Source organism: Oratosquilla oratoria, chromosome 2 (genome assembly GCF_046742065.1).
Source record: "Oratosquilla oratoria isolate Oo_2021 chromosome 2, ASM4674206v1, whole genome shotgun sequence".
Lineage (NCBI taxonomy): Eukaryota > Metazoa > Arthropoda > Malacostraca > Stomatopoda > Squillidae > Oratosquilla > Oratosquilla oratoria.
The window spans coordinates 26,438,503-26,463,485 of NC_134778.1; the positions used below are offsets into that span (position 1 = coordinate 26,438,503).

A 24,983-nucleotide genomic window follows, 5' to 3' on the forward strand; every position below is an offset into this window, starting at 1 on the left:
CTTCCCCTGGTGCTTCTCACGATCCGCGTCACACCTAAGGTCGACAATGACATTTCCCCATCGCAGCTACTTTACGCTGAGAACCTTCGCCTCCCTGGGGAAATTGCCACGCCTGCCGTCGGCGATCCGGATCGTCACGCCCTCCTCCAACTCATCAAGGACACATTCGCCAACACCCGTCCAACACCCCCTCGTCCACCACAACCACAGCCGGAGCACCTTCCCCCGGCCCTGTCTACAAGTGACTACGTCTTCGTCAGGAAAGACTCCACACGAGCTCCTCTTCAGCGCCCATACGACGGCCCCTTCCGAGTCCTCAGCAGATCAAAGTACTTCGTGATCAACCGAGGTGCCAAACCGGATACCGTCTCCATCGACAGGCTCAAGCCGGCCCATCTCCCCATCAATCCCCCTACCAAACCTCCAGGGCCACTACAATACATCTTACAACATGGTCCTAACCCCATCCTCACCACCGAACCAAGTCATTCCTCACCCCCCGAAACACTCTCCCTTCCAAACCAACACTCCCCTCCTGCCCCTGACTCTTCACCATACACAGATCACACGCACACGACAGCGAACCCTTCTCCTTCTCCCACCCCGCAACCACATCCTTCTACAACTGTTCCCGGCACCCCGCAAGATCCTCGCCACCCTACGCCCCCACTCTACCATGCAATGCAACAATTCTCATCCAACCTTATGTCTCCACAGCTCCATACTCAACCGACCCCACCTCGCCAGGCATCTGACTTCGACCACACCACCCTGCATTCGAGATCCCCTCTATCAAGGCCCTCCTCGCCAGACATGCCCCCTGATGGAATGACCACACGTTTTGGGCGAGTGATACGAAGGCCACACCGATTCAACCACGTCGCGCGCGTCGCTCCCTATCTCCCTCGACGCCCGCTCTCGAAGAGAGGGGGAGTGGTGTAGTGACGCAGCCACAGGCGGTCACACACTTCCCATAGTTGGCAAGAGGTGAATATGAGCTAGTCAATCAGGAGCCAGCAAATGGTTCTCGAGCGGCTAGCGACCTCTCTTGCCAACTACGCTGAGCCGCGAGCGACCCTTAAATAGGGCAGCGGCGGCCAGTCAAGGCAGAATAGTAGTAGCCACGGCAGCAGCAACAACATCTCGTCCAGTCTTGTAGCAGTCCCATCGAGCCTCGCCGTCATCAGCCGCCACCGCCTCTGACGTTAGGCTCATCGTCCAGCTACGACTGATCAGATCCACTAAGCAGTGGCTATTACTTGTGGTTGTTTTACCAAAGAGATTAGAATAAGAGACCAAAGTGAATTTCATTTTCCCTGGCTTGTTCGAACCAAACCACTACAGTACCAATAAAATAGTTTTAAAGGAAACTAATAATGATCAGTCTAGAAGGGTATAATAGTAATAACTATAGAACGTACTAATAATGATAACTTAAGAAGGTACCATAAAGTATAACTTTAGAACGTACTGAAAATGTTCTTATAATGGTAACTTTAGAGAATACTAAAACGAACCTGATAATGATAACATTAGAAGGTGCTGATAATGATAAGTCTAGAATATGCAAATAATGATCACTACAATGTACTTATCATGATAACTTTGGAATGTAATAATAATGATAATTTAAGAAGGTAGTAATATTCATAATTTGGAAGACCCTAATGATGATGTCTTTAAAAGTAGTAATAATGATAACTTTAGAAGGTACTGAGAGTTATAATTTTGGATGGTGCTAATAATGAAAAATGTTGAAGATACTAATAACAAAAAAAGATTATTACAATTTAAAAAAAAATTACTAGTACCTTCTAAAGTAATTATTAGTACTTTATCAAATTCTTAAAGTTATTATTAGAAGCTATTACTCGTAATGTTATCATTGTTAGCATCTAAAGTTTTCCTTACTACTTTATAATGTTATACATTCTAAAATAATATTAGTATCTTATCTTTACTAGTACCTACTTAAGTTATCGTTATTAATTTCTAAATTTTCATTAATAGTGCCTTTTTAAGTTATCTTATGAAGTTAGTGTTATAAGTACAATATAATGTTATCACTAGTCTCACCTTCTTGAGTAATATTTTAAGTACCTTCTAGTTAACATTAACTTTCTGAATTTATTATTAGTAGTAGATACGAAACTTGTCATTATTAGTGTGTGCCAAATATTTATTATTAGTATCTTCTAAAGATATCATTATTAGTCAATTCTAATATTATTAGTACTAGTAAACATCATTACGAGTACTTTTTAAAGTTATCATTATTAGACTTTTTAAAATTATCTTAATGATTAATACATTCTAAGGTAATTATTAGTACTTTGTAATCATTATACCTTTCAAATTTTCTTACTATCTTAAAGTTATCATTATTATTAGTACCTTCTAAAGATGATATATCATGACTTCCAAGTTATCTCGACTTGTACCTTTTGTAGTTTTGATTATTATGTATGTTATCGTTATTTGTGCAATTTTAGTTATCATTATTACTTCTAAAACTAGCATTATAAGTAACTTCTATTTTTCTATTAATAGTACCTTCAAAATTTATTATTATTAGTACCATCTAAAGTTATTATGAATAGTACCTCCCAAAATTAACCTTCTAAAGTTGTCATGATCAGATTCATTTTATCGTCTAAAATTACATTATAAGCACAATCTTAAGTTATCATTTTCAGTACTTTCTAAACTCATAACTACTGTTACCTTCTAGTTATTACTATTAGACCCTTCTAAATTGATATGTTTTAAAATTATCGTTATTAGTACCTTCAAAGGTGTAATTATGAATATCTTTGAAAGTTATCATTATTAGTACTTTTTAATGTGCACCTTCTTAGCTGATCATTATTAATACATTCTAAAATTATAATTGTTGGTACCTTCTGAAGTCATTATCAGTACTTTGTAAATGTATCATATAGTAGTTATTAAAGTAATTATGAGTAGCTATTAATTGTATTGTTATCACTTTCTAAGGTTTTCATTATTACTATATTCTATCATTATTGATACATTCTAAAATAAGTATCATTAGTGCCTCATTATCTTACTACCACCTTGTAAAGTCATTATTATAATCTTAATTTTTTTTTCGTTAATAGTATCATTTTTTTTATCATTATTAGTATCTTATGAAGTTAGTACTATTAATACAATATAAAGATATTCTCGCCTTCTTGAGTAATATTCTAACTACCTTCTGGAGTTAACATAATAAGTAACATAGAATGTTATTATGTTATAAATACACCATTAGTGCTTTTTGAAATAATTTTTATTAGTACCTCCAAAAGTTATCATTATTAGTATCTGCCAAATATCTATTATTAATATTTTCTAAAAATATAATTTAGTCCATTCTAAATATTAGGAACTTACATAGTTATCATTATTAGTAAGCATGATTGTGAAAACCTTTTAAAGTTATCATTATTAGTACCTTTTCAAGTTATAATGATCAATTTAGAAGGTACACATTACAATAACTTGAAAAGGTACTAAAAATTATAATTTTAAAATCATATAAGTTCCCAGTAATAACATTAGAATGCACTAATAATAATATTTTTAGAATATACTAATAAAAATATTTGACAGACACTAATGATAACTTTGGAGGTACTAATAATAGTAATTTCAGAAAGTACTATTTATGGTAAATTTAAAACGTAATAGTAATAATAACATTCCAAGTTACTAATAATGTTAACTCTAAAACCTGGTAATATTACCTAGAACGTGAGAATAGTGATTATATTATATTGATAAAAATTATAACTTTACAAGGTACAAGTAAAGATAAGAATATTCTAATAATGATTATTTTAATAATGATAAATTTATAAAGTAGTAACAATGATAACTTTAGGTGCTTTGATCACATTAATAGCTATTACTATACCATTTAAGGTTATCATCATTAATACCTTCTCAATTTATTATAAGGTGTACCTTCTTAATTGATCATTATAACAACTTGAAAATGTACTAATAATAACTTTAAAGGGTATTCATAATGATGCTTACAAATAATGATAACTATATAAGTTTCTAGTAACAAAATAAGAATGCACTAATAATAATATTTTAGAAGATACTAATAGTAAATATTTGGCAGACACTAATAATAATAACTTTCGGACACTAATAACAATTTCGGAAAGTACTATATATGGTCAATTTATGACGTAATAATAATGATAACATTCTAATGTCATTATCAGATTCCTTTTAGTATCGTCTAAAGTTACCATTATAAGAAAAATCTTAAGTTATCATTTTCAGTATGTTTTAAAATTATAATTATTGGTACCGTCTTAAGTTATCATTATTAGTACCTTCTATTGTTATTACTATTAGACCCTTCTAAATTGCCTTTGAAAGTTATTACCTTTTATTAAGTTTTGTGTATATTATATGCAACATGTACACACACATGTAAACATATGCACATATGTACACACATGTAAACATATGCACATATGTACACATATATGTACACAAATACACATGTACATATATACACTTGTACCCACACATGTAGACTAACGAATATATACACATACACACACATGCATACACACATATATATATACACACAAACACATAAACATATTTACACACACTATTACACACACATGCACACGCACAAATGTGCCCACACACACAAATACACATATAATACAAAAAATTGCACACACACACACACACACACACATATATATATATATATATATACACACATATACATATATACCTACACACATATAAATATACACGTATTCCCTTACTGTACACTTATACTGTACATACACGTATATACACACATATATACATACTGTATATACACACAATAAAACACACAAATACACGTGCACATATATACATACTCTTACATACACAAACTCATACACATAAACACAAACACACAGAGACAGATACACACACAAACAGACACAAACACACACACTTCAACGAACGGACGGCTTAGAAGACGTTCTGAAGAAAATTGAAGTATTGTGGATCCCAACGCAAAGAGAAGTGCCTATTGTATTTACAGTGTGGGGGGGAAATTGCTCGTGGGGTAGTAGGAAAGTAGGGAAAGAGGAGAAGGAGAGGGATTACTGAGGGAAATGGAAGGAAATGAGGAAGGAGTAGACTTGGCCCAGGCAGACAGGCGAAAGGTAAACAAACGGCCCCCCGACGACGATGAAATGTCTAATAAAAATGTAAAGATAGTATAGATAAGAGCAATACAGTAGAAAGTGATGAGAATATTTTCCAGGGATTTAAAGAGGGTGGGGGGGACACAACCCCCCCCGACTGACAAGACTAGAAGAGAAGGTCGATAAGATGTTCGAGGACTTGGAGCGTAGGTTCGGTCATGTTAATAATATTATACGGAGGGTTGAAAAATTGGAAGAACTAGAGAAGGCGAACAAAAACTTAACTGATGAAATAGAAAACCTGAAAAGACAGTTAAAAGAAGTAAAGGTGGAGAATGAGGAATTGTAGAGGAATAGTAAAGAAAACAGAGAGGGATGGAAGTCGATAAAATAAAACAGTAAAGTTGCATTTACTGATATAATTAAACAGCAAATGAGAGAACAAACTGAAGACTCAGTTATTAAAGTGATGAGACAGAAGGAGAATATAGTAAGAGACTTAGCTGACAAAAAGAAATGTATAATTATATTAGGAATGGAAGAGAAACATAACCCAGATAGAACCTCAAGAACCAATGAGGAAAATGAAAAAGTAAGCAGTTTACTAAAATTAGTTCAGGAAGATGAACCAGAAATTATGAAGGAAATTGAGGAAAAATTCAGGCTCGGAAAGTATAGTAAAGATAAGACCAGACCAATTAAGATTAAATTCAGGTCACAAACGACGGCAGAGAATATCTTATCCAAAACAGGGAAACTAGCAACAAGTGAACAATATAAAAAGGTATGGATAAAAAGGGAAATGAATAAAGAGGAAAGAGAGGAAGAAAAACAGAAAAGAATTGAAGCTAAGACAAAAAATGAGAACAGAACTGAGTCAGAGAAAGAGAGATTCTATTGGAGAGTAGTGAATATGAAACTAAGGCAGTTCGACATACAAGAGAAAAACAAAAGGGAAACAGAGAACACAATGGAAGTGACAGAAAACTAAGAGTGTCTTACACAAATATAGATGGATTAATAACAGGATTGAATGAGCTGAATGATTATTTGAAAGAAAAAGAACCGGACATAATGGGAATTGTAGAAACAAAATTAAAAGGCCCACTACCACCCAACAGTGTAGGACATGATGCATATAATTATTGGATTAAAAACAGAGAGAAAAAGCAAGGGGGTGGAGTTATGTTCCTGACTAAGAAGGATATAAACGTGAAGGGTGTCATATATGGAAAGAATACAGTAGAGATGATTATGATAGAAGTGGAAGACAGAGATAAGAAGAGCAGAAAATTTGTGATAAATTATGTGCCTCCGAAAACAGCCTCATGGGAGGAGAGTGAACATAAAAATATGTTAGACACAAAGATAACATTAAATAAAATAATGGAAGATGGAGGAAGAATAGTTATAATGGGCGACTTTAATTGCAAAGAAATCTGCTGGGAAGAAATGACAGTAAAGGGTGGAGACGGCTCATGGGGAAACGCTCTACTTGAGATGATTACTGACCATACAATGACACAATGGATACAGGAGAACACTAGGTATAGAAATGAAGAAGAACCATCGAGACTAGACTTAATAATTACATCTGAACCTAGAATAGTGGACAAGATTGAATATAAAACACCAATAAGTAAAAGTGACCACATATTGATTGAACTGGAACTTAATGAAGAAAAATATAGGAAAAGAAATGAGCAATATAGAAAAGGAAGAATGATGTATGAAAAAACAAACTTTGATAAAATAAGAGAATTCTTTCAACAAGAAAACTGGGAAGAAATATACAAAGAAGAAACAACAGTGGAAGAGAAATGGAATATTTTGACAAAAATTTACAAAAAAGGAGTGGAAAAGTATGTCCCAAGACAAAAACAAGAAAAAGAATATGTAAAATGCTGGTACAACAAAAGTTGTGGGGAGCTAAAAGACAAAAGAGACAAAGCCTGGACCAGATGGAAAAAAGACAGAAGACCTGAAAAATGGAAAATATATACCGGTTATAGAAATGAATATGTACAAACGTGCAGAGAGGAAAAGAGAAAATATGAAAAAGATGTCATAGAAAAGTGTAAAGATCAACCAAAACTATTCTACAGATTTGTAAACAATAAACTGAAAAACAAACAGGACTTGGAGAAATTAAGACAAGAGAGAGTTGAATACACTGAGGAAATGGAAATGGCAGAAATTATGAACAAACATTTTAAATCAGTGTTTACAAGGGAGAACATACAACCTGAAGAGATTGAATGGAAAGAGAAAGTACCCCCTATGGAAGAAATAGAAGTAACAAAGAATGAAATATTGACACACTTGAGTAATCTTGATGTCAGAAAATCGCATGGACCAGATGAAATAGCAAACTGGATTCTGAAAGAATGCAGGAATGAACTGGCAGACAAAATACATAGCATACTAAACAGTTCCTTGAAAGAAGGAAAAGTTCCAGAAGATTGGAAAAAAGCAAATATAGTACCTATATATAAAGGAGGAAATAAAGAAGAACCTACAAACTATAGACCAGTCTCTCTAACAAGTACAATAGCAAAAATTTGTGAAAGAATTATCAAAAGTAGATGGGTAAAATATTTAGAAAAAAACAAAGTGTTAAATCCAAGGCAATTTGGATTCAGACAAGGACGATCATGCGTCACCAATTTAATATGTTTCTATTCAAGGCTAATAGATATAATACAAGAAAGAGATGGATGGGCGGACTGTGCATTTCTAGACCTAAAGAAAGCTTTTGACAAAGTACCACATAAGAAGTTGCTTAAGAAATTAGAAACTCAAGGAGGAATACAGGGAAAACTACTAAATTGGATGGAAGACTTTTTGCAAGAAAGAAAAATGAGAGTAGTGATAAGAAACCAGCACTCAAAATGGGATGAAGTATTAAGCGGTGTTCCGCAGGGAACAGTACTGGCCCCAATAATGTTTGCTATATATATTAATGATATGGATGAAGGAATAGAAAGCTATATGAGCTTCTTTGCAGATGATGCAAAACTACTGAAAAGAGTGGAAACTGAAGAAGATTGTGAATCACTACAGAGAGATCTAAATATAGTACAGGAATGGAGTAGGAAGTGGGCGATGGAGTTCAATACAAAAAAGTGTAGTATAATGGAATTTGGAAAAAGCAAAAACAGAATAACAGGAGCATATAAATTGGGAGAAGGAATAAAAAAAGTAGAAAATGAGAAGGACCTGGGAGTCATTGTTATGAATAATATGTCACCTGAGAAACATATAATTAAGATTTTTGGAGAAACTTATAATTTAATAAGAACAATCAAAGTTGCATTTACATACCTGGATGAAGAAATGGTGAAGAAAATCCTAATCACCCTGATGAGACCAAGATTGGAATATGCAGCAACGATATGGTCACCAAGTACAAAAAAATGTATAAAAAACTTGAAAGAATACAAAGAGCAATTACAAAACTGGCACCAACGCTCTCAAAACTATCATATGAAGAGAGACTAGAAAAACTTGAACTACAGACACTAGAGCAAAGAAGAGAGAGAGGAGATTTTATAGCTATTTACAGAATCATGAAAGGCATAGAAATTACTGATAGAGAGAATCTGATAAAATGGGATAACAGAAATACAAGAGGACACGGAAAGAAAATAAAAAAAGACAGCTATAGAAGAGACTTGAAAAAGAACAGCTTTCCTCACAGAGTAATAAACAGTTGGAACAAGTTAGATGAGAAAGTGGTGTGTGCAAAAACAATACATGAATTTAAAAATAGTTTAGATAAAATGAGATATGAAGACGGGACCCCACGAGCATAGCTCCCCTTCCCGTAAAATACAACTAGGTAAATACAACTAGGTAAATACATACACACAAACGTACGCAAAAAACACGAGCAAAAAATATATACAAACACATATGTGCGTGTGAGGTCACAGCATTACCCAGAGATCGGTCATATATGAGCTCTGAGCTCTCTTCTGGAGGGAAATACCTGCTGATCACAAGTCCAACACGTGATCCAAGACCATGGTGAATCACACATGTGCATATACATGTACACAAACATATGAACACACGTATACAAACACATATGTGCACACGCATGTACACACAAATATACACACACACACACTTTCAACGAACGGACGGCTTGACGAACGCTCTGAAGAAAAGTGCAGATTGTGGATACCAACGCAAAGAGAAGTGCCTTTTTGTATTTGCAGGGGGGGGGGAAATTGCTCGTGAGGCAGTAGGTAAGTAGGAAAAGAGGAGAAGGGGAGGGATTGCTGGGGAAATGGAAGGAAATGAGGATGGTGAGGACTTGGCCCAGGCAGACGGGCGTAAGGTCAACATGAAACGACCACCGGATGACGAAATGGCAAATAAAAATGTAAAGATTAGAAGTATAGAGAGGAGAAATACAGTAGAAAGTGACGAGAATATGTTCCAGGGATTTAAAGAGGGTGTGGGGGACACAACCCCCCCCCGACTGATAAGACTAGAGGAGAGAGTTGATAAGGTGATCGAGGACTTGGAACGTAAGTTAGGTAAGGTAGACTCCATCTTTCAGAGAATTGAAAGATTGGAACAACTAGAGAAGGCTAACAGAAACTTAACTGAAGAAGTAGAGGACCTAAAAAGACAGTTAGGAAATGTAAAGGAGGAGAATGAGAAATTGAAGAAGAATAGTAATGAAAACAGTGAGAAAATAGCTACAGAAGCTAAAAATTGGAGAATAACTCAAGAAGGGAATAAGGTTTCTTTCACTGACATAGTCAAACAGCAATTGAAAGAACATAATGAAGACTCAGTTATTAAAGTGATGAGACAGAAGGAGAATATAGTAAGAGAATTAGCTGACAAAAAGAAATGTATAATTATATTAGGAATGGAAGAGAAACATAACCCAGATAGAACCGCAAGAATCAAGGAGGAAAATGAAAGGGTAAGCAGTTTATTAAAATTAGTCCAGGAAGATGAACCAGAAATTATAAAGGAAATTGAGGAAAAATTCAGACTCGGGAAAATATAGTACAGATAAGACCAGACCAATTAAGATTAAATTCAGGTCACAAACAACGGCAGAGAAAATTCTATCCAAGACAGGGAAACTAGCAACAAATGATCAATATAAAAAGGTATGGATAAAAAGAGAAATGAATAAAGAGGAAAGAGAGGCAGAAAAGCAGAAAAGAATTGAAGCTAAGGCAAAAAAACGAGGAAAGAACGGAGTCAGAGAAAGAGAGATTCTATTGGAGAGTAGTGAACATGAAAATAAAGCAGTTCGACATACTAAAGAAAAACATAAGGGAAACAGAGAACACAATGGAAGTGGCAGAAAACTAAGAGTGTCTTACACAAATATAGATGGATTGATAACAGGATTGAATGAACTGAATGATTATTTGAAAGAAAAAGAACCGGACATAATGGGAATTGTAGAAACAAAATTAAAAGGCCCACTACCACCCAACAGTGTAGGACATGATACATACAATTATTGGATTAGAAACAGAGAGAAAAAACAAGGGGGGTGGAGTTATGTTCCTGACAAAGAAGGATATAAACGTGAAAGGTGTCATATATGGAAAGAATACAGTAGAGATGATTATGATAGAAGTGGAAGACCGAGATAAGAAGAGCAGAAAATTTGTGATCAATTATGTGCCTCCGAAAACAGCCTCATGGGAGGAGAGTGAACATAAAAGTATGTTAGAGGACACAAAGATAGCATTAACTAAAATAATGGAAGACGGAGGAAGAATGTTTATGATGGGCGACTTTAATTGCAAAGAAATCTGCTGGGAAGAAATGACAGTAAAGAGTGGTGATGACTCATGGGGAAATGCTCTACTTGAGATGATTACTGACCATTCAATGACACAATGGATACAAGAGAACACTAGGTATAGAAATGAAAGAAGAACCATCGAGACTAGACTTAATAATTACATCTGAACCTAGAATAGTGGACAAGATTGAATACAAAACACCAATAGGTAAAAGTGACCACATATTGATTGAACTGGAACTTAATGAAGAAAAATATATGAAAAGAAATGAACAATATAGAAAAGGAAGAATGATGTATGAAAAAACAAACTTTGATAAAATAAGAGAATTCTTCCAACAAGAAAACTGGGAAGAAATATACAAAGAAGAAACATCAGTGGAAGAGAAATGGAATATTTTTGTCAAAATATTTACAAAGAAGTAGTGGAAAAGTATGTCCCAAGACAAAAACAAGAAAAAGAATATGTAAAATGCTGGTACAACAAAAGTTGTAGAGAGTTAAAAGACAAAAGAGACAAAGCCTGGACCGGATGGAAAAAAGACAGAAGACCTGAAAAATGGAAAATATATACTGGTTATAGAAATGAATATGTACAAAAGTGCAGAGAGGAAAAAAGAAAATATGAAAAAGATGTTAAAGAAAAGTGGTAAAGATCAACCAAAACTATTCTACATATTTGTAAACAATAAACTTAAAAACAAACAAGACTTGGAGAAATTAAGACAAGGAGGAGTTGAATACACTGAGGAAATGGAAATGGCAGAAATTATGAACAAACATTTTAAATCAGTGTTTACAAGGGAAAATATACAACCTGAAGAGATTGAGTGGAAGGAAAAAAGTCCCCCCTATGGAAGAAATAGAAGTAACGAAGAATGAAATATTGACACACTTGGGTAAATTTTGATGTCAGAAAATCGCATGGGCCAGATGAAATAGCAAACTGGATTCTGAAAGAATGTAGGAATGAACTGGCAGACAAAATACATAGCATAATAAGCAGTTCCTTAAAGAAGGAAAAGTTCCAGAAGATTGGAAAAAAAGCAAATATAGTACCTATATATAAAGGAGGAAATAAAGAAGAACCTACCAACTATAGACCAGTCTCTCTAACAAGCACAATAGCAAAAAATATGTGAAAGAATTATCAAAAGTAGATGGGTAAAATACTTGGAAAAAAAACAACGTACTAAATCCAAGGCAATTTGGATTCAGACAAGGACGATCATGCGTCACCAATTTAATATGTTTCTATTCAAGACTACTAGATATAATACAAGAAAGAGATGGATGGGCTGATTGTGCATTTTCTAGACCTAAAAAAAGCTTTTGACAAAGTACCACATAAGAAAGTTGCTTAAGAAATTAGAATATGAAGGAGGAATACAAGGTAAATTGCTAAATTGGATGGAAGACTTTTTGCAAGAAAGAAAAATGAGAGTAGTGATAAGAGATCAGCACTCAAAATGGAATGAAGTAATAAGCGGTGTCCCGCAGGGAACAGTTCTGGCCCCAATAATGTTGCTATATATATTAATGATATGGATGAAGGAATTGAAAGCTATATGAGCTTCTTTGCAGATGATGCAAAAATTACTGAAAAGAGTGAAAACTGAAGAGGATTGTGAATCACTACAGAGAGATCTAAATAAAAGTACACGAATGGAGTAGGAATTGGGAGATGGAGTTCAATACAAAAAAGTGTAGTATAATGGAATTTGGAAAAAGCAAAAACAGAATAACAGGATCATATAATTTGGGAGAAGAAGGAATAAAAAGAGTAGAAAATGAGAGGGACCTGGGAGTCATTGTTATGAATAATATGTCACCTGAGAAACATATAAATAAGATTTTTGGAGAAACTTATAATTTAATAAGAACAATCAAAGTGGCATTTACATACCTGGATGAAGAAATGGTGAGGAAAATCCTAATCACCCTGATAAGACCAAGATTGGAATATGCAGCAACGATATGGTCACCAAGTACAAAAAAATGTATAAAAAAACTTGAAAGAATACAAAGAGCAATTACTAAAACTGGCACCAAACACTCTCAAAACTATCATATGAAGAGAGACTACAAAAACTTAAACTACAGACACTAGAGCAAAGAAGAGAGAGAGGAGATTTTATAGCTATTTACAGAATCATGAAAGGCATAGAAATTACTGATAGAGAGAATCTGATAAAATGGGATGACAGAAATACAAGAGGACACGGAAAGAAAATAAAAAAAGACAACTATAGAAGAGATTTGAAAAAGAACAGCTTTCCTCACAGAGCAATAGACAGTTGGAACAAGTTAGATGAGAAAGTGGTGTGTGCAAAAACAATACATGAATTTAAAAATAGTTTAGATAAAATGAGATATGAAGACGGGACCTCACGAGCATAGCTCCCCTTCCCGTAAAATACAACTAGGTAAATACAACTAGGTAAATACACACAATATGCACACACACATGCACAATATGCACACACACATGTGCACTCAAAGACAGGTACACAAAAACACATGTATAGAAACATACATGTACACAAACAATCACATGTACCTACACACGCATGTAAACACATGTACAGAAACATACATGTACACAAACAATCACATGTACCTACACACGCATGTAAACCTAGCAACCTTAATTTCATAGTTACGTTTCACTGAAACATGAGATCGGAATGAAAAGAGGACTTTACGTAAAAATAAAAACGGGAAAACACACCTTAGATCAAGATATACCGAAATGGCAATGCTGGTTAAAAAGAATACACGTACAGCGAAACATAATTATGAAATTAAGGGTGCTAGTCAAGCAAGATCCAACCCAAAGGGTTTCTTTCATCTCTGTAGAACAAAAACAAAGAATAGGACCAATTAAAAACGATGAAAATGTCATGATAGAATCGGAGGAAAAAATGAGTGAGGAGTTTAACAATTATTTTCTATCGGTGTTTACTAATGAGAGGTTAGATAAAGTACCTGACTGCAATCCGATTTTTAGAGGGGATGAAGAAAGTAGCCTATCTAATATCAGCATTAGTAAAGTAGAAGTAGTCAAGCAGATTGTAACACTTAAAGCTACAAAATCCCGGGGTCCAGACAAAATTTTCTGAGAATGCTAAAGGAGCGTAAATTTGAAATCTGCTACAAGTAAACTGAAATATTTAATAAATCAGTAGACACTGGTTTTGTGCCTACTGATTGGAGGCAAGCAAACATTGTTCCTGTTTTTAAGAGGGGAGATAGATCGTCTATATGCAACTACAGACCAATCAGTATGACATCGGTTATAGGAAAAACGCTTGAATCAGTAATAGTAAATAGACTCAGAGAACACATCGAGAGACATAATTTAATTTGCGATTCACAACATGGTTTCTCCAAGGGTAAGTCATGTGTGACCAATCTTCTATCCTTTTACACTAAAGTATATAAGGCGTCAGATAACAATGATGATTACTTTAGCAAAGCGTTCGACAAGGTGCCACACCAGAGACTACTAAATAAAATCAAAGCCCATGGCTTAGGAGGAAGAGTGTTAGAATGGATTAGAGCTTGGATTAGTAACAGAAAACAGCGGGTCACCATAAATGGAGTAAAATGTAGGTGGGGCAATGTTACTAGTGGGGTCCCCCAGGGCTCGGTTTTGGGTCCCTTGTTGTTCATTATGTACATAAATGACTTAGATGATGGAATAGTGATGTTAGTAAGTTTGGGGATGACACTAAAATAGGACGCCTAATTAGGTCAGGAGACGATGCAGAGATTCTGCAGGATGATCTTAACAAATTGTTTACATGGTCGGTGAAATGGCAAATGAACTTCAATATCTCTAAGTGTAGCGTGTTAAATGTAGGGCTACACAACCCCGAAAATACAGTTTAGATAACATGCTTTTAGAGAAAACTGAGTGCGAGAGAGACTTGGGAGTTCTAGTGAGTCCGGACCTTAAAACCAGGAAACAGCGCATTAGCGCCAGGAATAAAGCTAACAGAGCATTAGGTTTCATTGCTAGAACGCTAACGAATAGAAGTGCAGAGGTAATTATTAAACTCCATCTAGCGATAGTTAGACCCAATTTTGGTTTCCGTCCTACAGAATGGACATCCAATTCACTAGAATCAGTAGAGAAGAATGACCAAAATGATACATGGACTCAGCAGAAGTTTGCCTTACGAAGAAAGACACAGAGACGGGGTGATCTAATAGAGGTGTTCAAGTGGATCAAAGGCTTTAACAAGGGTGATGCAAACAAGGTCATCATATTAAAACAACAGGGCAGGACTCGCAGTAATGGTTATAAATTGGACAAATTTAGATTTAAAAAGGAAATGGGTAAGAATTGGTTTACTAATAGGGTGGTTGACGAATGGAATAAACTTAGTAACCATGTAGTAAGCACTTAAACAATCAGTTGCTTTAAGAAACGATTAGACAACTTTATGGATGGGGATGACAGGTGGTGATGGATACGGAGCTGCCTAGTGTGGGCCTTATGGTCTCTTGCAGTCTCCTTCATTCTTATATTCTTATGTTCTCCCCGCCCACGAAAATTGGAGTAACCATTTGAAGCACAGAGATACGGAAATTATTTCAGCCCTGGGTGAGATTCAAACCCGGACTTCTGTAGTGGCAGCTGGGAAATCTACCACTGTGCCAACGTGTGTGTGTGTATTGCGCGTGATCCCTCATGGTACAGTCGTATACTGAACAGAATCCCGGCATCACGAACCCAGGCCGGTTTGCACCGGGGGAGGACTTTGACCATCATCATCGTCAGGAGGAGCCCTCGATACAAAACTGAGCGTCGGAGAAAATATGGCATTAGTCTACTACTGCCCTCAAGTCCCTCGCGGGTGAGCCAACCCTCCCCAAGACCAAGACTTCCTTGTCAGCCTTCTCCACCCCAGAATGAATAAAAACACTACAAAGCATCGCTTATCTTTTCCTCAAATGCATTCCTTCATGCAGTGTCACAATTCGAAGCAGCTGTGTCCGGAAAGGCTTTGAAAGGAAAACATTTTTTTTTTCTCTTTTTCCATTTAATATTTCATATCTACCTGGTAAAAATAAGATTGAGAGTGGATACAGTGAAGAAAGAAGAGAAGTGAGGGAGACACACAAGTATTGAAAGTGAGTTGAATGTGAAGGAAAAAAGAGGAAGAATAATAAGCAAAATTGAGAGATATAGAATACAGTGGCTTAAGGTGAAGGTAGGGTTGTGCTAGGATTGTGTAATGTCGCCATGGTTGTTCAACATACAGTACATGAATGGGATAGTACAGGTGAATGTGAGAGTGATGGGCAGGGGTTTGTTGATGGTGAGAGCACACCGTAACTTCCACTTTCTCTACTCTATCCTTTTCATACATTTCCTTTCCTTCCTTGTAACTATCCTTCATGTACACTTTTCTATTACCACTGCCCTATCCATTTCACCACTTACTATCCTTTCTTCTGTTCCCACCCGTCTTCCTCATCGGACATACTTTGTACACTTTAATACTTCCTCCTTGAAACACATCCCAATTCCCCTTCCTCTTTCACATTCCATATTTCTCTTAGCTTTGCCTGTTCTTTCTCCTTCAACTTGCTCACTTTTAGTACCTCTATACCTTCCTCACTCCTTTCTTCACTTCACATCAACTCTCAACCTCGCTTCCACCAGACAATCACACATTCAACCACTATTTACCCTACATTCACTTTCGGACCACCTTCAATCTTTCTTTTGGGCACTACATAATCAATAAATCCACAAATACTGTAGATACATGACCGAATGTTTCCCTTCCCCAATAGCACTATACATTACGGATTTTTTTTTTGTCATCTAAGTGCTTATTCCAAGTTTATCCAGCCTTCAAAACAAGAGGAAAATGAGTAGGGGATTAGTTTTTAGTTCCCCCCACCCCCACAGCCAAACAATTTCATTTTACTAAGGAGTAATCCTTGTATTCAGAGTACTGAAATTACTTGAATCACTACCTTTACTATGGGTCATATTTTCATAACTCTGTTCTGGTTAATGCTAGGGCAATAATTTATTTCAGCTGATAAGTAGTCCCTCAAAACTAAAACTCAAAAAGTAGATTAGTAAATGAAGATCCAATTCAACTATTTTCATTTATTAAACAAGAATTAAACACTGTACATAAATTATCTCAATAATTCAGTGGTTTCATTTCTTTTCCTTCATTAACTGCTTGATGATATCACGAGGCAATCTTTTTCCTCTCCAGAATTTTGGGATGGGTTTTTCTTTTGTCTCCTGAAGGAATCTTGCAACATATTCCTCTGCATCAAAGGCTTCTGCTTTTCGAATCTTGGCCATTTGTTCAGCCTGTGTGAAAATGAGAGATTATTACATAACCATCCAGAACAGGACCATATCATTATCAAAGGCAAGCATACTCTAGGGAGTACACTGCTTCATTAACACACCAATGGCATTCCCCATTTTCCCCCCGCACATCCAAAATCCCCATGTAGCAATTTTTCCCATTCCAAACAGCTCTTAGCAGGAACAGTTAACTTCCTCCAGTCTACAGTTCTATGGTCATCCCCTTCATCTTCTCCATTAAGGGTCATCTCTTGTAAAGACAACCCTGAATGGGTTCAGCATTAGGAAAGCACATGCCCATATAATAATTTAAGGCAAAAGGTGATGATCTTCATATTTTTCTGCCAAAACTACAAGAATATTTTCATGTTACTTTCCTTCTGAGTGCATTTCCACAACCAACAAATATTTGTCTTACCTGAAAATCTTTTTCTTTCTTATATTCTCTTTTCTGTATAATCTTCAACCATACAAATTTCATTTTTTTTCTCAGTTTCCTTAATTTGTGCTTCTTCATTTTTTTCCTCCTTATAACAATCAATCTAGCTGCTTGTTTTTCTATAACCTGAAAAAGAACAACAGGTCAAATACCCATTACCTATATCTGAAATTCTTTTTTTTTAATGATCCCAAGCCAAATCAATGAGAACCATGCCCACATTACTATTCATACAATAATGAATGGTCTGCATTATTGGATGCATGTTATTGCAAGATCAAAATCTGCTCCATAGCATGCAACTAATACATTACGGTCTATATGGGGTGCCCCTACAGACCGGAGCTACACATCTTTTTGTCTGTGTTAGAGGAAATATCTACTCAGAGAGAAATTATGCTACTTTATTGTACTAAGTCTGTCCTTCCATTATGCTGTCCCCCATATATATATATATATATATATATATATATATATATATATATATATATATATATATATATATATATATATATATATAGTGGTACCTCTAACGAAATTAATTCGTTCTGAAAATCGTTTCCTAACGTGAAAATTTCGTAAGTAGAAACGCTTTTTACCCTATAAATGCCCTAATCGGTTCCAAGCCCCTTAAAAATCGGACATAATTTTTTAAATAAATTACAAAAATGCATCAAAACCTGTAACAAATACATGTTAGAATTAAATTACTGCACAATAAACATAAAAATGAGAGTTGTACATAATGTAAGGAATTATTTTTTTCTTTCTTTTTTGCATTTAATTTTTCTCTTGTTTTAACTGCTATCGTTGTCACCTTTCGCCTTCAAAAAATGAAACATTTCAAGAAAGATGAAGAATAAAGTATAAGGAAGCAAGATATGTAATCAATTTTCAATGTATCCCCCTTTAGCCCTCACTAAGCGCCTCAATCTGTTATGTACATCACTGCAGGCAGCACGTATGGTTTCTGTCGATATTTTGTCCCAACAAGAGCGCAGTTTGACTTCAGAGTTTCGATATTTGCATGATTTGAACAACAAGCTTCCCTTTCCAAGATACTCCATATTGAAAACTCCATTGGGTTCAAATCAGGAGAGGAAGGAGGCCACAATTCCTTAGGCCAAAACCCTGCCATATTCTCCTTACACCATTTCTGAACAATATTGGCTGTGTGCGATGTGGCTCCATCCTGTTGTAGGGTTATTCCATCTTCTCCGAAAGTGGCATCAATCCAGGGAACCAATTTCTCCTTCAGCATCTTGAGATAAACGTGTTGGTTAACTTTTACGCCCTCATCAATGAAGATGAGGGGGGTTTTCTGGCCAGTTGAAGTCACTCCACCCCAAACCATCACAGAAGCTGGTTTCTGCCTCCTAAACATCAGCAATTCATTTAGTGGGATGTCTTCTTTATGCACTGCATAGATCCTATCATTTTGGTGATTGTGCACAGCCTGGACAGTGAATAACTTCTCATCTGTCCACAGGACTGGTGGTTGCGTGCCGTTTTCAAGCTTCTCCAAAAGAAGCTTCCCTCTGGCTAATCTTTTGGTCTTTGTCGCTTGTGAGAGTAACTGAACTTTAGTTTTCTTGTATGGCTTGAGACACAGATCCTTTTTCAGCACATTTTGCATTGTCCCATAACTTACTCCAGCCTCTGAAGCCAACATTCTTATGCTTCTCTTTGGATTTCGTCTGATTTTTTCTCTGGTGGTTTTGATGAGCTTTTGCGTTCTTACTGTACGACTGGGAGTGCTTCGTACCTTCGGAAGGGTCGAACCTGTCTCCTTCAAGCGTTTTAAAGCCTTATAAACACCAGCTCTGCTTACACGAGCTTTCAATATTCTACAGATTTCACTGGGGGACTTTCCTGCTTGAGACAATTCTTGAATAGTTGCATTTATCGTGCTCATGATAGACTAAAATCTATATTTCAATCTGCAAAGATAGACAATTGTTTAATAAACACATAAAGCTATACTCCTACACAAAAAGATTTTAAATTTCATTTCGTGAACATATATTTTTTTACAATCAAAATTTGTCTACACTTCGTCTGATCACCCTGTATATATATACATATATACATATATATATATTTATATATATACATATATATATATATTTATATATATATATACATATACAGATACATATATACATATATATATATATATATACATATATACTGTATATATATATATATATATATATACATATATATACATATATATTTATATATATATATACATATATACATACACATATATATATACATATATATACACATATATATATATATATATATATATATATATACATATATATATATATACATATACATACATATATATACATATACATATACATACATATATATATATATACATATATACTGTATATATATTATATATATATATATATGTATATATACTGTATATATGTATATATATGTATATATATATATATATTACATATATACTGTATATATATATACATATATATAATATATTGGTGTATTTCGGTAGCAGGTTCTCATGTAGACAATTTTGATTGAAGATCCCTATTGGCCAGCCTCGACCAATCACGTTCCTCCTTTTTCTTCCACTCTGTATTTAGTTCCCTATATAAACTGTTCCCTTCTTTGCCTGTACCATAACCTGAAGATGACCTATGTAGGTCGAAAGCTTGTTTTAATAAAGTGTTCTTCATCTACAAGAACTTTCTATGTCTTTCGGACAACTTTTATGGGAGCTACCCATTGCTCACCGTTCCATCATCAGAGATGTAGAACTTCTCAGCAAAAAAGTCGTGAACGCAGAAGCTGCTGTGAACTTCAATCAAAATATATAATATATATATACATATATATATACATTATATATATACATATATATACATACGTATATATATACATATATATATACATATATATATATATATATACAGGTAGTCGTCGACTTACAACCTATGCGACTTACGACTGATCGACTTTACGACCACGAGATAATGCAATAATATTTAACATTTAATAGAGTAATATAATTGCAATGTTATGCCTGGCAGTGCAGTACAATTACTTTGCACGCCGCGAGACGCGAGTACGATAGTTTTGGCAGGTTACCGGCAGCGTCAGCTTCCCTCTCATTCAGGAGCATGTGGTATTTCTGACTTCATTCATGACAAGGATTATATCTTTAAATTTTTTGTGCTTCAAACCCCCATGAAGATGTCTAAAAGAAAATTATCTTTCGATATTTCCACGCCTGCCAAGAAACAAAGAAAGGTTATTGATCTTGACACGAAAATGAAAGTGATAAAACATTATGAAGGAGTGAAGAAAGTTAATGTGATAGCACGTGAACTTCAGTTATCACATCCTACAGTGTCGATAATTTTAAAAGACAAAGAGAGGATCTCAATTTTGCCTTGGATTTTATATTTTAATATGTTTTGCAATTAATAAAATGTAACAGTAAAACTTTTTTATGCCTAGTCTGTTGTCGATAACAATATGTTCGGTACAGCATTTTGTATTTTTGTTTTGCAATATTTTCGGTACAGTACATAAAAGAAAAGAATGTTTTGAAATATTTTTTTCCTAATTTTGCCTTGCATTATGTATTTTTATGTTTTGCAATCAATAAAATGTAACAGTAAACTTTGTAAGCCTAGTCTGTTGTCGATAACAATATTTCCGGTACAGTACGTAAACGAAAATAATATGTTTTGAAATAAATTTTTTCCTAATTTTGCCTTGCATTTAGTATTTTTAATGTTTTGCAATTAATAAGATGTAAAATATACAGTACAATGATTTTAATTTAACCAACAAAAAAGTATTTGTAGGTCAAAGATGACAGGACTTTATTCAGTATGCGTAGGCCTAGGCTACGTTTCCTAACGACAATTATAAAAAGAATAATGAATATTAAACAACGTAGCTCAAAGATGATAAGATTTTATTCAGTATGTATACGTTTCCTAAAGAAAGTCTGATGATAGAATAATAAAAATGTTAAAAAATACAGTATTAAATATCATAGGTCAAAGATGATAGGATTTTATTCAGTATGCTTAGGCCTAGGCTACGTTTCCCAAAGAAAATCAGATAAAATTATAAAAAAAGGTTTAAAAAATACTATACAACATAGTTCAAAGATGCTAAGATTATTTCAGTATGCTAAATATAATATAGAATATACATGTATACAGTAACAAAAATAATATTTAAAGGGTAATATATACTATATATATATAAAGTCCGACTTGCGTCCAGATCGACTTATGACCTGTCTGTCGGAACCGAACTCGGTCGTAAATCGACGACTACCTGTACATATACATACATATATATATACATATATATATATATATATATATACACATATATATACATTATATATATACATATATATATATATATACATATATATATATATACATACATATAAATATACATATATATATATACATATATATATATATATTTATATATATATATATACATATATATATATACATATATGGTTAAATTTAATGGCAAGATTATTATTGCAGAGTTTTTTATCTGCCTTTTCTCTTTCTCTGAGAACCTTTTTCCCTTCCACAGGAAGTTGTCTTATAATGTCACCATATGACATTGTTTTGTATGTTACTTTGGGCATGGCTTTACCAAAGTGAATAACTGGCCAGAATGCATTTTCACACTACTTAGTGCTTCATCAGTGGCTAGAGTGTGAATATCTGATTGAATTTTTGTGTTTATATACTATTAATGGTGGTCTGATATCTCATTTTGAGGCTTCTGATTGGCTAGTGGGCTGGACTGGGACTCCCGAACTATTCTACTTCCTCATTGGTCGGCTGTTGTGTGACGTCATCAGTATCGTAACTTCTTTCAGGGAGCTTAGATCTCCTTACGCTAGGAAGGGCCTCTAAATCCATAGTTTGTATATTAAGATTGGGAGATGTTTCTTTAATAAAGAGAGCCTCGAGGATAGGTAGTCTTCTATGGTCTTGATTTGTTGCCAGCACTTCTGTGTTTTCTACTAGAGAAAACACAGAAGTGCTGGCAACAAATCAAGACCATAGAAGACTACCTATCCTCGAAGCTCTCTATGGTGAATCTGGTCGCGGACTTAATAAAAGGATAAATGAACATAAAAATGACGTAAAAGCCCATAGGACATCTAACTCCATAGTAATGCATGTGGATAAACAGGGCCACCTTCCAGACTGGAACAACACAACCGTATTAAATAGGGGATCATCCAAGAAGCTAAGGAAGACAATTGAGGCAGCATATATCAACACTAATAACAACATTAATGATAGAGAAGGCTTTATATGTTTAGCAAAAGCCACAAGCTTATTAATAATAAAAGAATACGCAAATAAAATAACAAGCTCTCCGAAGCGTCCCATGAGATGACCCGTCCATGTATAAAATATCCTGTTACGTTTGAGTTGTTAGCTTTGTGATCAAGACCCTGCGGGTCGAAACATTAAAGCGTGAAATTCTCCCATTACTCCTCGTCTGCTTCTTCCACCTTCAGTTTCATTTGTCATAATACAGTCAACATGTCGAAAGGTGGTAGAAGAGAGGAAATATGGAGAGAATACAACAGAAGACACAGACAATTTCTCAAAGATTGCCTAGAAGAGCAAGTTCTCCCAAAGTCAGCACCGGAACAACTAAGAAACACAAAACACCCATTTGGAAATGCGGCCAGAGCTTATTTAGAAGCAATAGAGAATCTACAAGACCAAGTAAGTACATTATGTAGTGAAACAAGTGAGATACTGATACCGCGATGGCTTTCGAATAGACTTTATAAACAAAGAGAAGAACACAGTAAGAAATTAGAACGAAAATTAAAACAGTTATGTGAAAATAGTGATTGGAACAATGCAGGTAATCCAGAATTAGTAACGAACCTTTCAGACAACTCTCAGATACAGAAACTCAAGCACTATCGTTAGGTATGAAATTCGATGTCGGAATTCACAAAAAGAAATTTAGTGAATATCTACACTAAAACTATATATGGAAAATGAATGATGTAGACAAAGGTTTTATTCAAGGTATTACCACATGCTATCAAGCCTTGGCAAACAAGAACAAATGTGTTATTCCAAAAAGATTTCTCAATGCTTTAATTTGCCTAAATAAAGACAAAAATATTATAATCACAAGTGCAGATAAAGGAGGCATAATAGTAATGAACCAACAAGATTACAATAATAAAATGTTAGATTTACTCAGTGACAGTGAAACCTATGAGAAAAAACATAATGATTACGCAAAAAATGAAGGCGAAAAATTCACAACAAAAGCGAGAAAAACATTAAAGAAATCAGAGAAAGGGAAAAAACTATTAAACCTACTTCAAGAAACACCTTTACCACCAAGAATGCACGACTTGCCTAAGATCCACAAAACAGGAATTCCTATGTGCCCCATTACTTCAGGAATCAATAGTGCACCTCATAAGTTAGCCAAATGTTTAGCTAAACCTTTATCCAATACTTTAGGAACTATTAGTGATGCACATCTACGAAATTCTTCGGATCTAATTAACAGATTAAAAGATTTAGATTTCAATAACAAGAAACTAGCCAGCTACTATGTCACCTCTTTATATACTCGAGTATCAATAAAAGGCGCTCTAAATGCTGTTGAACGAGTAGTAAATAATTTGAAAAATGAAGATCTACCGTCCTCAAAAAAGATTACCTCGAATTAATTTCTCTTTTAATAATATTGAATACAGACAACATTCTGGCCTCGCCATGGGTAGTCCCCTTTCTGCAGTGTTAGCAAATTTATACATGGAAATACTCGAAACAGAAGAATACCGGTACATGACAATAATGGGTAGGAATAGTAAATGGTTTAGGTATGTTGTTGACATACTCGTAATTGTACCTAAGGATATAGACATTAACAACAAACTCAGGAGATTAAACAGTGTAAATGAAAATATACAATTTACTGCAGAAAATGAAAATAACAGAAAATTACCTTTCTTAGACACAATTATCCATAGAATAGATAAAAATGTGAAATTTTCAGTATACCGGAAACCCACCAATAAAGAAGACTATATACACTTCTACTCAGGACATAATGACAGAACTAAAACAGGTATTATAATAGGTTTCTCCCTCAGAGCATTTCGTATATGCAGTAAAGAATTTCTAGATCTTG

General features: G+C 34.7%; 1 protein-coding gene across 2 annotated transcripts in view; it reads right to left on the bottom strand.

Annotated features, from left to right (window-relative positions):
- Positions 1–17,098: 17,098 nt before the first annotated feature.
- Positions 17,099–24,983, bottom strand: part of LOC143037852 (uncharacterized) — a 143,388-nt gene continuing 135,503 nt past the window's right edge. Inside the window, exons 5-6 of one of the 2 annotated variants that reach the window (XM_076206435.1) lie at positions 17,748–17,894; positions 17,099–17,329 (exon numbers count right to left, since the gene is read on the bottom strand). In XM_076206435.1, the coding sequence (XP_076062550.1) occupies positions 17,168–17,329; positions 17,748–17,894 (309 nt within the window). In that variant the 3' untranslated portion in view covers positions 17,099–17,167. Of the gene's footprint in view, positions 17,330–17,747; positions 17,895–24,983 lie in introns of those variants that run through there. The other variant, XR_012967526.1, reaches the window with a different exon arrangement.